The sequence below is a fragment of the Schistocerca americana genome, chromosome 6 (genome assembly GCF_021461395.2).
Source record: "Schistocerca americana isolate TAMUIC-IGC-003095 chromosome 6, iqSchAmer2.1, whole genome shotgun sequence".
NCBI lineage: Eukaryota > Metazoa > Arthropoda > Insecta > Orthoptera > Acrididae > Schistocerca > Schistocerca americana.
The window spans coordinates 321,416,050-321,429,523 of record NC_060124.1 but is presented as its reverse complement, the minus strand read 5'-3'; the positions used below and the strand labels follow the sequence as shown (position 1 = coordinate 321,429,523).

Here is a 13,474-nt window from a genome sequence, read left to right as displayed (position 1 = left end):
TAATATCTGTGAGGTTAACCGTCTTAAAATCTCCGATTGCAGTAGTGTATAACGAAGGACATTTTGTACTTAATTTCGTATGTAACATACCGTCGGAGATCTAATAATTGTTACTAACTAATGCATAATCTATAAATTATGTCTTTCTTTGAATAAATTTAAAGTAGTACGATATACGAGTTTTTAGGGGCAGTGCAACGTTTTCCCCCCTTTAATGTTGTAGGGTTAAGCCATAAGATCCATGACATCCCCGTAAGCTCGACTACAACACAAACGTAGGTTTTGGCCTTTTGGTGAGGATCAGTTTCCTAATGGATTCATTGGGTTATGTATCACCTCATTTTGCGTCGTATATGATTTTATTGATCCTGGATGGTATTTCTAGGATGTGAAAGAAATTGCCGCTAGCGGATTATTCCCAAGATTCCACGTTTGCATCTCTTTCACCGCGAATTTGTACTTCGGTTTGCCGAAAAGTAAGAATATCAGTCAATTTCATTGTTACATTCTGGGAAGCTTAGATATCGTCAGTAATTTCTATTTTCAGATTGAATCATTAGTTTGCCAGTGTAACAGCGTTAACTGGTGCCCTATCCCCTTCAATACTCACGGGTTTTTAATTAACATTGGTTAAAGTAACAATTTATTGCGTATAGTAATCCGTACTACAGGCAGTCGGTAAATAGCGAAACATTTTACGTTTCATCTTATTTCGTATCCATACAATTTGCTAACATTGGAGATATTTATGTGCAGTTGCTAGAAATTCACCATTCTGTTGTTACTCATAACGATGTAGTTCAATAAACGCACATTACTTGTCAATATATAAAATTATCATTTAATATATTGTGAAAATGCCACAGTCTCCCATAGATTCCGCGCATTGGAATTTCATGATTTCGATTATTTGCTTCCTAATGTTCTTTGGGAGTTTCATATCTTGACATTACCAGCTTTACAGTATCGCGTATTTCCTGGGTTGCGCTATAATAGTTTGTACGCGCTGTTGGGACTCTTTGTATGTTCCGTAAATCGCTTCAATAATTGTCAATCCACCGCCCTTAATGATTTCAAGTCACAGCTTTCAAGTGAGCGATGTAACCACCAGTACGGTAAGATGAACCAATTTCAAATAATTAAGCTTTTTGTTAAACTTTATCTTAAATTACTCTTCCGGTTAATAAAGGCAGTTGCTTGTTCAGCGTCATAATTAAATGTACTAAATGTTTTTGAACATTTTTTGAGAGTGCTGACTTTTTTGCGTGGAACGTGTTTCTTGATTATCGAGTGTGAGAAGAGTTGTTTCACTGCTGTATCTTCAAGTTTTCTGCAGTAACTTGATGATAGTTTGCATCATCAGTGGTAACAACGGTTAAAAGTAAAATTGTCAGAGCTTGAATAATATTGTTCCACGTTCTCCGTTTATGATGCTGTGAGCGAATGTAGGATTATGCAGAAGTCTGCTTGATGCCATAACTACCATAATTTGATAATAGAGAAGCCATAAACCCGAACTTTGTTCGGAACACCACATTGCCCTTATGTTACCGCGATGCCTTCGTCGTATTCACGATCTGCGTGTGTGACAGAAGGGAGAGAGAGGCGGGGGGCGTAAAGAACGAATCCTTGGAACTGACTTAGTTAAACCAGTGTCAAAAATCGTGCCAAGGGCCGGGAGTGACACCGTATTTTTATTTTTGTGTGTATGTGTGGAAGTAGTGTTGTTTTCAGAATACCTTACGTATATAGATATTAATAAGTCTCAGGCTGAATTTAACAAAAATTAATGTTAAAATATAACGAGGATTCATTCCTACTTGATTTTGTATTACAGTGTTTTGAGTGTGGTGGTTTAGTTGCCGTTTTAGCTAATTTGGAAGCCACCTATACGGCGACGTATCTTATGCAGTAATAAATAATCCTTTAATTAGCGGTACAGTGACATAATACTTTGTCTGCATCATTCAGCTGACTAAAAGACTGCAGCTTGTAGCTTGTAGTTTGTATTGTTCGTCACAGTGTGCGCATCTGCGTGTGTCCCCCTGTGTGTGTCGTGATATTTTTCTTCTTCTACAGTTGAGCTTCTTTCTTTCTTTCTTATCGTGGTTTGTGGGGAAATCGGTTAATTTTCAGTAGGCCAACCCCCATTTTGTTTATCGTTCTATTTAGTTAATTTGAAAAAGCGACACTTGTGAAATGACCTAAGCTTTTCGACTAGACAAATCGTCGAGAAAACTAATGCCAGGTTGAGGTATACAAAAATAAATGTTCGGAATGTGACTCGCGGAAAATATACGATTCGTTACTTTTTTTAGTCGTTGGTAGAACACAACGGACATGCTGTGTAATTAAATTTCAAAGCATCAGTGAGAGACTCAAAACTAATACAGCATTTGTTAAATGAGGAATAACTATTTATGTATGCATTACAGCTTCAAAAGTGTTCAGGGAACATGTTACCTCTCGATACATAACTCGTTATAATTATCACAGTGAATTCAGCTGACACATTGGTGTCATGAGCCGTTTTGCTCGCACTTCATACACGGAAGGGGAATTGTCGAGCAAGATGGCGCGATAGTAAGTTACTGGACTTGCATTCAGTAGGACCCCGGTTCAAATCCCCATCCGGACAACCAGATTTAGGTTTTCTGTGATTTCTGTACATCGTTTAAGGCATATCCGCGATGACTCCTTTGATAAGATCACGGCTAATTTATTTCACCTACCAGAGATTGTACTCCGTCTCTGATGATCAGGCCGTCGATGTGACGTTAAACCCTTGTCGTCTTATATTCTTTTTTTTGCGAATTCTGGGGAAGAGGTGTGAATGCTACTGTAGTGCTATCGTTGTACCTTCTGCGAGACACTGAAAGAAGACTTGGGAGTGCAGGTGTAGATGAATAGGCAGTCTCTATGGGGGTAGACTTTTTGACAGGCATAACGAATTCGAGAAGATTGCGTCGTTTTGACATGTGCAGACTGCTTATGTGGCGCACCTGGCACCGCTTCAGCTTCCGGCAGATGTTTCCTCCCACTGACCAAGGCCAGTCGTCCACGTGCCCTATTCCCCTCATCTACCTCCTCCCTCATCTCTCTCTCTCTCTCTCTCTCTCTCTCTCTCTCTCTCTCTCTCTCTCTCTCACACACACACACACACACACACACACACACACACACACACACACACACACACACACACACACACACACACACACACACACGCGCGCGCGCACGCGCGCGCGCGCCCTCCATCATTCTTTCAATCGGTCCTTTTGTAGGTACTTCGTTACGTGGTAGCATTATTTTGCCATAACTTAGCATCAATCTGTTAACCACCTTGAAACAAAAATCAGTCTGGAAAACATCATCAAATAAAGTCTTATTACACAACGATCAAGCGAATGTAAGATCGACAACTTGGCATGAGATCTGGATTGTAAACACTGCCAAATAGATGCAGTCATTCTAAGAGATTGACACCTATTGCCCACTTCAGATGCTACTGTAACGCCCACATGAGATCTAGTCTATCAAGTACTTGTTCATTCATCATGCAACGCACGTTAAAGAATTCCTATAGATTGATTTCCACGAATTCCACCTGAAGCTCAATTGTGTCACATTAGACGGTCGACGAAGCGCCACTTCTAATTTCTTCTGTGAACTTACGCCCAACTGTATGATACACATATTTCTCATGCATTTACGTAAGAAGTAATGGTATTTGGAGCTGGTGTGATTACTCATTTCGTGACACAATCATTTGTCCGTCAGATAAAACAAAAGGGCTCACGTCTAGCCATGTAGGTTATAACTAGCTGTTGTCCTTAGTTGGGAAAGTGCACACGTCGGTACTCGTTGATACGAAGCAGTGTCAGTATTTTTACCGTCGGTGGGAAATGAAGAAACAGCTAAAAGTACGCTTGGTTTGTGCTTCGGTGGCATTGTCAACGGGTTCATGTTCGCTGCTGAGAAATGCACTGACATCCGATGCGCACAAACGGTAGAAACGCCTCGTCTTCTTTTATCAGTGCTTACCGGAAAGAATGCGGTGTGCAGATTAGCGAGAAATCCGGTAGCTGACTTTTGTTTCTATAGAGAACAAGCTCTCCTGCTGCATTCTTTGTGGTGCCAGGGAGAACGCTTAACGCTTTAATTTTTCACATTTTACGGTAGAATGTATGTTAAGAGATTAACTGTTTATGCCTGTTACTCTGCGTAACCTGCTGCGGCAGTACTACGACCGAACATTTCCTTTGTTTCTCTTAATGGAGAATCGTGATTTTCTTGCATATATTTTAAGTCAAGATGAAACTCCACAATTATTTCAAAACGCAGGAGTATTTTGCTCATTGAAGACAAATTTGTGCCAAACAAATAATATGGCAGTCGTAAAGGTTTGAGTCTAAATTTCTGATAATATGCCTAACATTGAAAACACATTGAAAAAATGTATCAAGGTTACAAAAGAAAGATTCTTGTGATACCGATTTCATGGCAAGAAAGTTTAGATACGTTCTGAGGGTATTTAAAGGAATTTAGTATAATTGTCTCTGTCGCACCCGCTATTCTGTTCCGTTGTCTCCCAATGCAGGACTTGATAGAACATGAAATAAAATCAGGGAAAGATTCTGACCTAATATCGCATTTTTAATGTTGATACACAGCGTATTTTTAGGACTTTTACTTACTTTCCATATTCAGGTAGATTCGACATAGTTTTGTGTGTGGCAGAGTACATGTACATTGGCTTTTCTTTAAACCTAACGGCTTGTCTGTGTTACTATTCACATTTGCATAGACATGATGGCAAATGTTGTCTTGCTCAGATTGTAGTACGAAGGTGGATGCATTAAAATTAATGCTATTAAAGATTATAAAGGAGTTAGTGTGGGAACTGCCTACAGCGTGCGACTTCCTGCAAATGTACGGTTTGGTGTTAACAGTATGCTTATGTAACATTTTATAGCGCCAAGAAACTTGTGTAGCAAAATACTGCGCTGCAATCGGCAGCGCCTACATAAGACAAAAAGTGTTGGGCGCAGTTGTTAGCTCTGTTACTGTCGCTGCAATGGCGGATTATCAATATTTAAGTGAATTTGAACATGGTGTTATAGTCGGCGGCACAGGAGCGATGGGACACAGCATCTCCGAGGTAGTGATGAAGTGGGGATTTTCCCGTAGACGTTTTCACGAGTGTACATCAATATCAGGAATCCGATAAGACGTCAAATCTCCGGCGTCGTTGCGGCCGGGAATAGATCGTGCGAGAACGGGACCAACAACGACTGAATAGAATCGTTCAACGTGACAGAAGTGCAACCCTTCCACAAATTGCTGCAGATTTAGTGCTGCTGGTCCATCAACAAGTACCGGCCGTTGTGGCAGAGCGGTTCTAGGCGCTTCAGTCCGGAACCGCGCTGCTGCTACGGTCGCAGGTTCGATTTCTGCCTCGGGCATGGGTGTGTGTGACGTACTTAGGTTTAAGTAGTTCCAAGTCTAGGGGACTGATGATCTCAGATGTTAAGTCCCATAGTGCTTAGAGCCATTTACGCCATCAAAAAGTGTCAGCGTCCGAACCTTTCAACGAAAAATCATCCATATGGGTTTTCGGAGCCGAAACATGTTGCCTGGTCGGACTAGTTTCGTTTCAAATCGTGTCGAGCGGAAGGACGTGTACGCTTATGGAGACAACCTCATGAATCCACGGAGCTTGCATGTTAGCAGGGGACTGTTCAGGGTGGTGGAGGCACTGAATGGTGTGTGGCGAGTGCATTTGGAGTGATTTTGGACCCTGATACGTCTACTTAAGACTCTTGACAGGGGACACGTACTTAAGCTTCCTGTTTGAGCACCTGCATCCATTCATGTCCATTGTGCATTCCCATGGACTTGGGCAATTCCAGCAGGACAATGGGACACCAGACACGTCCAGAGTGGCTCCAGGAACACACTTCAGAGTTTAAACACTTCCGTTGGCCACCAAAATCCCCAGACATGAACGTTAATTAGTATATCTCGGATGCCTTACAATGTGCTGTTCAGTAGAGATCTCCACCCCGTCGTACTCATACTGATTTATAGACAGCCCTGCAGGATTCATAGTGTCATGTTTTCCCTCCAACATTACTTCAAACACACATCGGGTCTATGCCACGTCGTGTTGCGGCACTTCTGCGTGCTCGCGGTGGCCGTACACGATATTAGGCAGGTGTAGCAGTTTCTTTGGTTCTTCGGTGTATAATACAAAGAGACGAAGTTGCTATCCCATAAAAGACGTCATGGTTGGTGATAACATTGTATAGGTGATGGTTTATTTTTATATCACGTATGGTGTAGTAAGAAACATCATTATCGTTACGGAAGTTGAGTTATTGCTTGCAGAACGAAGTTCGGCGCTAATAAACTTTGTCCGCAGAGCACATAATGCTCGCGTTAGTGCCGCGTAAGTTCGAAACCACCGCTGCGGTGGTAAACTCAGGGGCAACAGGCCTGAGTCGGTATTACTGTGGCTTCAAACACCTATTCACGTTGGAGCCGTGTTGGCACATCATCATCATCATCCCCCGCTGCTGCAACTTCGCGGAAGGCTGCGCGAGTGCTTTGCGGCGAAGTGGGCGCTAACAAATGGCTGCCGGCGTGTGTGTTACAGGGAGCGCGAGAAGCAGATGGAACGAGAAAAGCAGCACCAGCAGCAGCAACAGCAGGAGAGGGAGCGAGAGAGGGAGAGGGAGCGCGAGAGGGAGAGGGAGAGAGAGCGGCTGGAGCAGCAGCGCGCCAGCGAGCACGCCGTCCAGGCAGTGCAGAAGCATTTCGAGGAGTCGCTGCGCCGCGCACAGCAGAAGGTCAGTAGCTGCACAATTTCATTATGGCTGCGGTTAATCGATGTTAATCATTCGTACAACAAAATTGGTAGATTTGGGAATACACATTCCACCACAGACGTAACGTATCATTTCCTGGAGGCCCATTGGTATTCGCTAATTGTAGTGATTTCGATCTCATCCCGGCCGCAGAGAGAAACGCTTTTTGTTAGGCTTGAAGACGATGGGCTGGTATTTACTAACGCTCCTAAATGGGTGGTGGTCTTAACTGACTAGGGTGATTTTAAGGGCGAGTAATTTCCGCCGTGACGTGGCAGAGATGCCACACTTGAAAAAGTACTGCCAGGAAGCACCACCTTGCAGAAGCGTTATAACGGGAGCAGGCTATGACCAATGCAGGTGCTTACATTCTGTCCTTGAAGCGGATTCGATAGAAGACACACGCGTTTAATTAATTTCGTGGAGCAGTTTTGCAGCTTTCGAGGCAGTGGAGTCGGCCGGAAGTGAGCGAGCACGTGCTCGCTAGGCACAGCGTTTACACCAGGCACTAGCCACCTAGACTGTGGTGTTTTAGTGAACGAGACGGACTTGAACAAGTCTAGTTGAAGCCAATCAGTTTTGTTTACGTGCGTGGAAATTTGCGAGTGGTGTTTCGTGAGAGACCCCTATTCACGTTTAAGTGTTTTCTTGTGTTGTTGAACCGCTAGTAAACCGTTGAGGACGGTGGTTGTATTGGGCTGTAGCGGTGAACATTTCCAGTATAGCGGTCGGATCTCGGATCTTTCCTGGAAGCCATTTGATAGCTACGGCTATTTTAGAGTTGCGAGAAGTTTAACCCTGTCTCGGGGGTAAAGCGGGCCTGGCGACCTCATTGATGTGCTATTATTACAGAGCACACAATTATACAAGGCCCATGAATAACCGTTATCAACTACATGTGCGGTGCAGTACGTTGCATAATTATGTACCTTGAAATACGGTACATAGCGGCTGCTTGCCTCCGTGACGCCATCGTCAAAGTGGTAAGAATTACACTAAATTTTGTAATATTTCGTTGTGTGTTTGCGTAAATTGGTCTCACACATTACTGCGAGTTTGTATGTGCGAGCATTTTGAGTGTGAGCATACTCTTGTGTCCGTGGGGGGAAAAGATTTTTTGCAGTTGTTTTAATCGTTCAGGCTACTTGGGCTTCAAGACTTTAAATTATCCAATACTGCTTAATTGCGTGTCCCAAGTTTGTGGCAAAAGTGAGCGCGCTTGTTCAACTTAGCAAGTTTTCAAATAACTTACTGAAATGAAGTCTTATTATGATCGCGGTAACATGAAATCGTACCCATGCCTGAAAGACCAATCCTCGGTAGACTGTGTGTGATGTATCATCCAGATAATCAGGCAGTGAGCAGTTGCTTCATTCAACTAACGCACTATGTACGACGATCTCGTTAACCTAAAACTAAAAATTTAGACGTTTGTTTTCCATGCTGCTCACGAATTCCTAAGCGTCCTGTAGAATTCCACATTTTAATTTCTGAACTACCCAGACGAATTATTAAATGCGCAAGGTGGGCAATCTGCGTTATAAACACACAAAAATTATATTTCGTTCGTGGGGTTTTAAGAGTAGCAGCTACCCTTAGTTACGTGGCTACTCGTATTTAGCAGGAATGTTCCATAGCTTGGTGGTTTGGTTAGAATTTGTTTCTGCCTTCGGCCCCCTCCATAGCTCTTCATACAGATTTTCTTTCACTGCCATATCAGTCATTTAAATGCATAGCCAATATTTCCTTTGTTTCGTAAAATTTGTCATTCCTGCTTATTTATACAAATGATGAACATTACCAGCTCCCACGCCATAGTAGGAGTGTAGACACTAACGAATCCGTAGATTGATTTTTTTAGTTTCATCTTCTAATAATCACTTTCGGCTTTCGACATTCAAGCCTTGGTGGAATGAATGCCTCCAACATTCACGCAGTAGTGGAATGAATGTTTCCGCAAGAAAAGTATCCTGAATTTTTCCGTGTGCTAACACGATTTATCCGGTGTGAATTAAGTTTAATAGCATTGTGGAAAAGGTCGGTTCCGGAACGAAGTAGTCACCCGTCCACATGAGGCACCCAAAACCGGATTTCGTAAACCGATTTCCCAATACCGCTTTGGGTGGTTATGTAAACAATTTAAAATCATTTGTGGAAAACCACCTCTAGCCGTCGATTTTCCAATTCCGCAGTCGATTTTCGTTCCCATGCAAACGCAATCGGTTTTGGAACGTGCTTGGGCTGCTAGGTTTCGTCTTCTTTGTTAAAAATAATTCGGCCAATATAGACGGAATGGCGTTTTGCACAGTGAATAATAAGTTGAAATATTAGACTGAAGCCGGTCGTTGTGGCCGAGCGGTTCTAGGCGCTTCAGTCTGGAACCGCGTGACCGCTACGGTCGCAGGTTCGAATCCTGCCTCGGGCATGGGTGTGTGTGATATCCCTAGGTTGGTTAGGTTTAAGTAGTTCTAAGTTCTAGGGGACTGATGACCTCGGATGTTAAGTCCCATAGTGCTCAGAGCCATTAGAACCATTAGACTGAAGCTGTGTACGCCTCGTTTAACTGAAGAGAAGCAGCGATTGTGCCGACTAAATAGGAAACTGTATTAGCTATTTTCCAGGCGACTTAATAAAGTGGGCCAGCAAATCCGCCCCAGAGCTTAACGTATAAACATGACAGCGAAAAACGTTTGCGAAATTCGGTTTTCGTCTTTCGGAAGATGTGTTGCTTGTAAACGTACTGAGTCATACGCTAGAGGAAAGACAAATCCGCAATACCAAATCGAATGTCGTTTTGTAGGCCTAAAATTGATGAGAGATTGACTGTGTGGTGGAGCTCTGTGAAGTGTCCGGTTTATTTAGCGGATAGACTTATTATCATTAACGATAAGAAACGTAAATCTGAAGAAATAAGCCAGTTTTTACCTGTTGGGAAGTAATCGTGTGGTGCTGTGTTGTCTACGGCTCATTTACGTCGTCTTGCGTACAATTCCGTAATAAGACAAAAGCAATGAAACACATTGTCTAAAAATACCCTTACTGAATGCATGCACTGTCGGTGCATTTGGTGTATAGTACCGAAGATTTGTTGTGTGCGCCCGGATTGTCTACGTACATAAAAGTTGTAGTATTGCCCGTAATATAACCTCATTATGGGGGACTGTCTTCACTTTATTGTAAGAATTTGTCAGGAATAAATAAATAATTACCTGCACATTGCATTTTGCCGTCCATCGAGCTGACGTTGCACGGGGAAATGAGAAGTCAACCCATTTTCGGCGAGCTCTCATGTTGTAGTGCATTCCATTCGTTTACGTTTTCTTGTTCTTTATCATTTTGCTTTACGTTTTTTACAGTTGTTTTTCTACAAGTCAAATATGTGAAAGAGAAGAAAAATTGTTTTCCAATAACTGAACAGAGCAGAAGCCAGGTTGTGTATAAATAAGAACATAAATCGAGGAACCAATTTTCATTAAATAACCTTTTATTAAGTGGTCAGGTATATTGAAGGAAGAAAAAGTTAGCCAGGTGCGAGTAGAACTTGCACATTGAGGTTTCAGTACATACATAATTATGTATATGAAGTGTAACAAAAACGTACAGCAAAAAATTGCAGGGCACATTCTTCACACATACACGAGGAAATAATGTTACACGAACAAGGGTCTGGAAACCCTTTGTTTCCATGTTAAACCTATTTTCTCTCCAGCTCATTAATCGTGCGAAATTGTAAATTCTCACAATCGGCATGTATGGGCAGACGTCAGTCCCCACGCACCAACAAAGATTTTCTGTCAGTTTTGGCCGGCATTCTTGGTGACTGGTTGCTCTTCACTTCCTTCCACCCAGCTTTAACGGACAGAGTTGACATAATTTTGTAGAGAACGATCTTCCTTATCTGTTAGCAGATGTGCCTTTAGCTGTGCGACAAAACATCTCTAGCTGTGCGACAGAAAGATGTACTCATTTTAGTGTTAATGTCCGTCGGCTTCTAAATAACAGGTGAATAGGTACAGATTGATCAATTGCCTGGCCTTCACGCTTACTGGACCTAAACCCACTGAACTTCGGTTTGTGGGGGTATTTGAAAGCTCTTGTTTGTGTAATGCCAGTTCAGTCTCCGTGCCCGTATGATACATCAGGACGTCAGACATTCACAGCGAGGGCAGGTTGATGGATGTATCAATGCCCTCGGAGGGCCTATTGAGCATCTCCTGTGAGAAAGAGTTGCATGTCATATGGTGGTGCGTTCTGTTCTTGTATGTTTCCCATGATTGAATTGGGGAAAATGAGTTGAAACAGGAAAACAAGCCTTTCAAGATTCATGTTCAAATAACATACTTTCATCGTGTCCGTATGAGGAATCTGTCCTAAAATTTGTCGTTAATTTTTGTTACACAGTGCATAGATAGATTATCCATTTTGAGAAGTGAGGATCTCAACGATCTTTGCTTGCTATCGACATAGATACAGGCAAGATATTGTTCCAGGGACTCGGACTTCAGAGGATCTATTGATGTCAAGGCTGAGGTTGGATAACAAATGACAAAAGAAATACTTTTTGTGCGATATAATAACAGATTAACAATTATCTGAATTTGTTCTTTACTTGTGCTGAGAAACCGCTATTCTCGTCAAATTTAATGATTCTACATTAAGGGGAAGTACCCGATAAGGTTTTACCCCTTTCAGGAGCAAAATAAAAAAATAATTAATTTTTAATTTTTCCTTGTTTTTATTGTGTTAATTTTCATACAGTGAGACAGAGAAATGTAAAAATTAAATGAAATATATATAAACTGAACACATACAGGGTGGTTTCAAATGGAGCCACTGGCCGCTAAATGCATCTCTTTTGATGATACAGTAAAAATCAATTCCTTTCTGCAGATAAGCATAAGGCTACCTGGCAGTGACTACATGTCCATCGGCTTCTGCGGGGTTCTTTCTTTGTGCTGCAGTGCACACAGCGCCTTGAGGTTCCATATTTTGGCAGATGTTTTGCTTCAGATATACATTTCTCATGGGGAACAACAGTCATTACTGCCTACCAGGCTTGTGGCAACACGTCTTCGAAAATCCTTTAGCACTTGCTTGCTGTTGGATTACATAATCGAAACAGAATAAATGCATTTCCAATAGAAATATCAACCATATACCAAAATAATCTTAGCCACCACCTTCGTGATTTCCAGTCTATTGCATAAACTGTTCATCATATCTGACTTATCGACACATCCCATATTTGCATTATATGATTTCACTGCTTTTGGGCAAGGTACCTTTGTGATTTTTCCATCCTTTTCTTTGTTTATGGCTGACTTCAACACATACAGGCAAATCAATTGTAGACAGCAACATGCAGGCAATGCCATCAGAACGAACTGACCAGTCAAACTCTCCTCTTTGCAACTCTTTGTCTGTTTTTAGCGTAGGAAGTCCTTTCCTGCGTGATCTAATTGTTCCACAGGCAAAAAGTGAGTCATCTTTTAGCTTCTGTAAAAGTGAGACACTGGTAAAAAAATTGTCAAAGCATATGTGGTATCCCTTTCCTTCCAAGCCTTTACACATCTCTCACAATTCTCTCTCCTAAGGATTTTTCCACTATGCCTTCAACTTTTCCAGTACATATCTGAAAATCACAAATTTATCCAAGCTTATCAGCTCTGACCCAGATTTTGTATCCCCTCTTGATTGGCTTTTGGGGCATATATTGTTTGAATGTGAGTTGTCCTTTGAACTTCACCATGCACTCATCTATAGCTTGCTCCTTAGTAGGTGCATAGAATTCTTTGAAGTTTATCAGTATCTGATGGATTAGTGAACGGATTTTATATAATTTGTCATAATTTCTGCTCTTCCTTGAAGCATAACAGCATTGTCATTGATGTGAATATGTGTCAAAATCCAGCTGAACCTTTTTACCGACATTGGTGAGGAAATGCACTCATCTCGAAGTTTCTTATGGGATGACCAGCAATCACAATAATAACAAGGTTTCTTGATTCCCATTACAATGTTTATAGCCAAAAATACTTTTAGTTCTGCTTTAGAAAGAGGCCTGAAATTGCCACCTTTCTGTGTTGTGTACAGGTTAGACTGGAAAACGATGTGTTCTAACATAGTGTCACAAAACAGACACAAAAAAGTCTACTGGTTGCATACCTTCACTGTCATTTTTAAGTTTTCCTCGTACACCAGCTTCCTCTGAAAAATTGGCGGCAAAGTTCATTGCACTGACGTCCTTGCTCCATAAAAAAAAAAAAAAGAAAAATTCGCAATGGAAGACAGTGGCAAATCGTCATTAGTGCCGAAACTATCATCACTGTCATTGTCAAAATGGTCCTCACTCTCAATTTCCGAAATAATTTGAGATAAAAAGTGTGTTTCATTCGCAAATCCAGATCACTGTCTTCAACTAGCACATCACTTTCACTGTCACTGCTAGTGTCAGTCTGTGAGTCGAAACCTGAAGGAATATCTGCGAAAAGGCACTCCAGAATTTCCTCGTCCTTCAGTCTGTGAGAATACACCTCGTGAAAACTGGAAGGAAAAAAAAAAAAAAAAAATTCGTGACACCTACTAATGCTGCCGTTACAGGAGCA

At 41.8% G+C, this 13,474-nt stretch overlaps 1 protein-coding gene across 1 annotated transcript in view; it reads left to right on the top strand.

Annotated features, from left to right (window-relative positions):
* Nucleotides 1-13,474, top strand: part of LOC124620112 (lysine-specific demethylase 3B) — a 156,141-nt gene that overhangs the window by 81,064 nt on the left and 61,603 nt on the right. Inside the window, exon 2 of the mRNA XM_047146782.1 lies at nt 6,659-6,851. Within this exon, the coding sequence (XP_047002738.1) occupies nt 6,659-6,851 (193 nt within the window). The remainder of the gene's footprint in view (nt 1-6,658; nt 6,852-13,474) is intronic.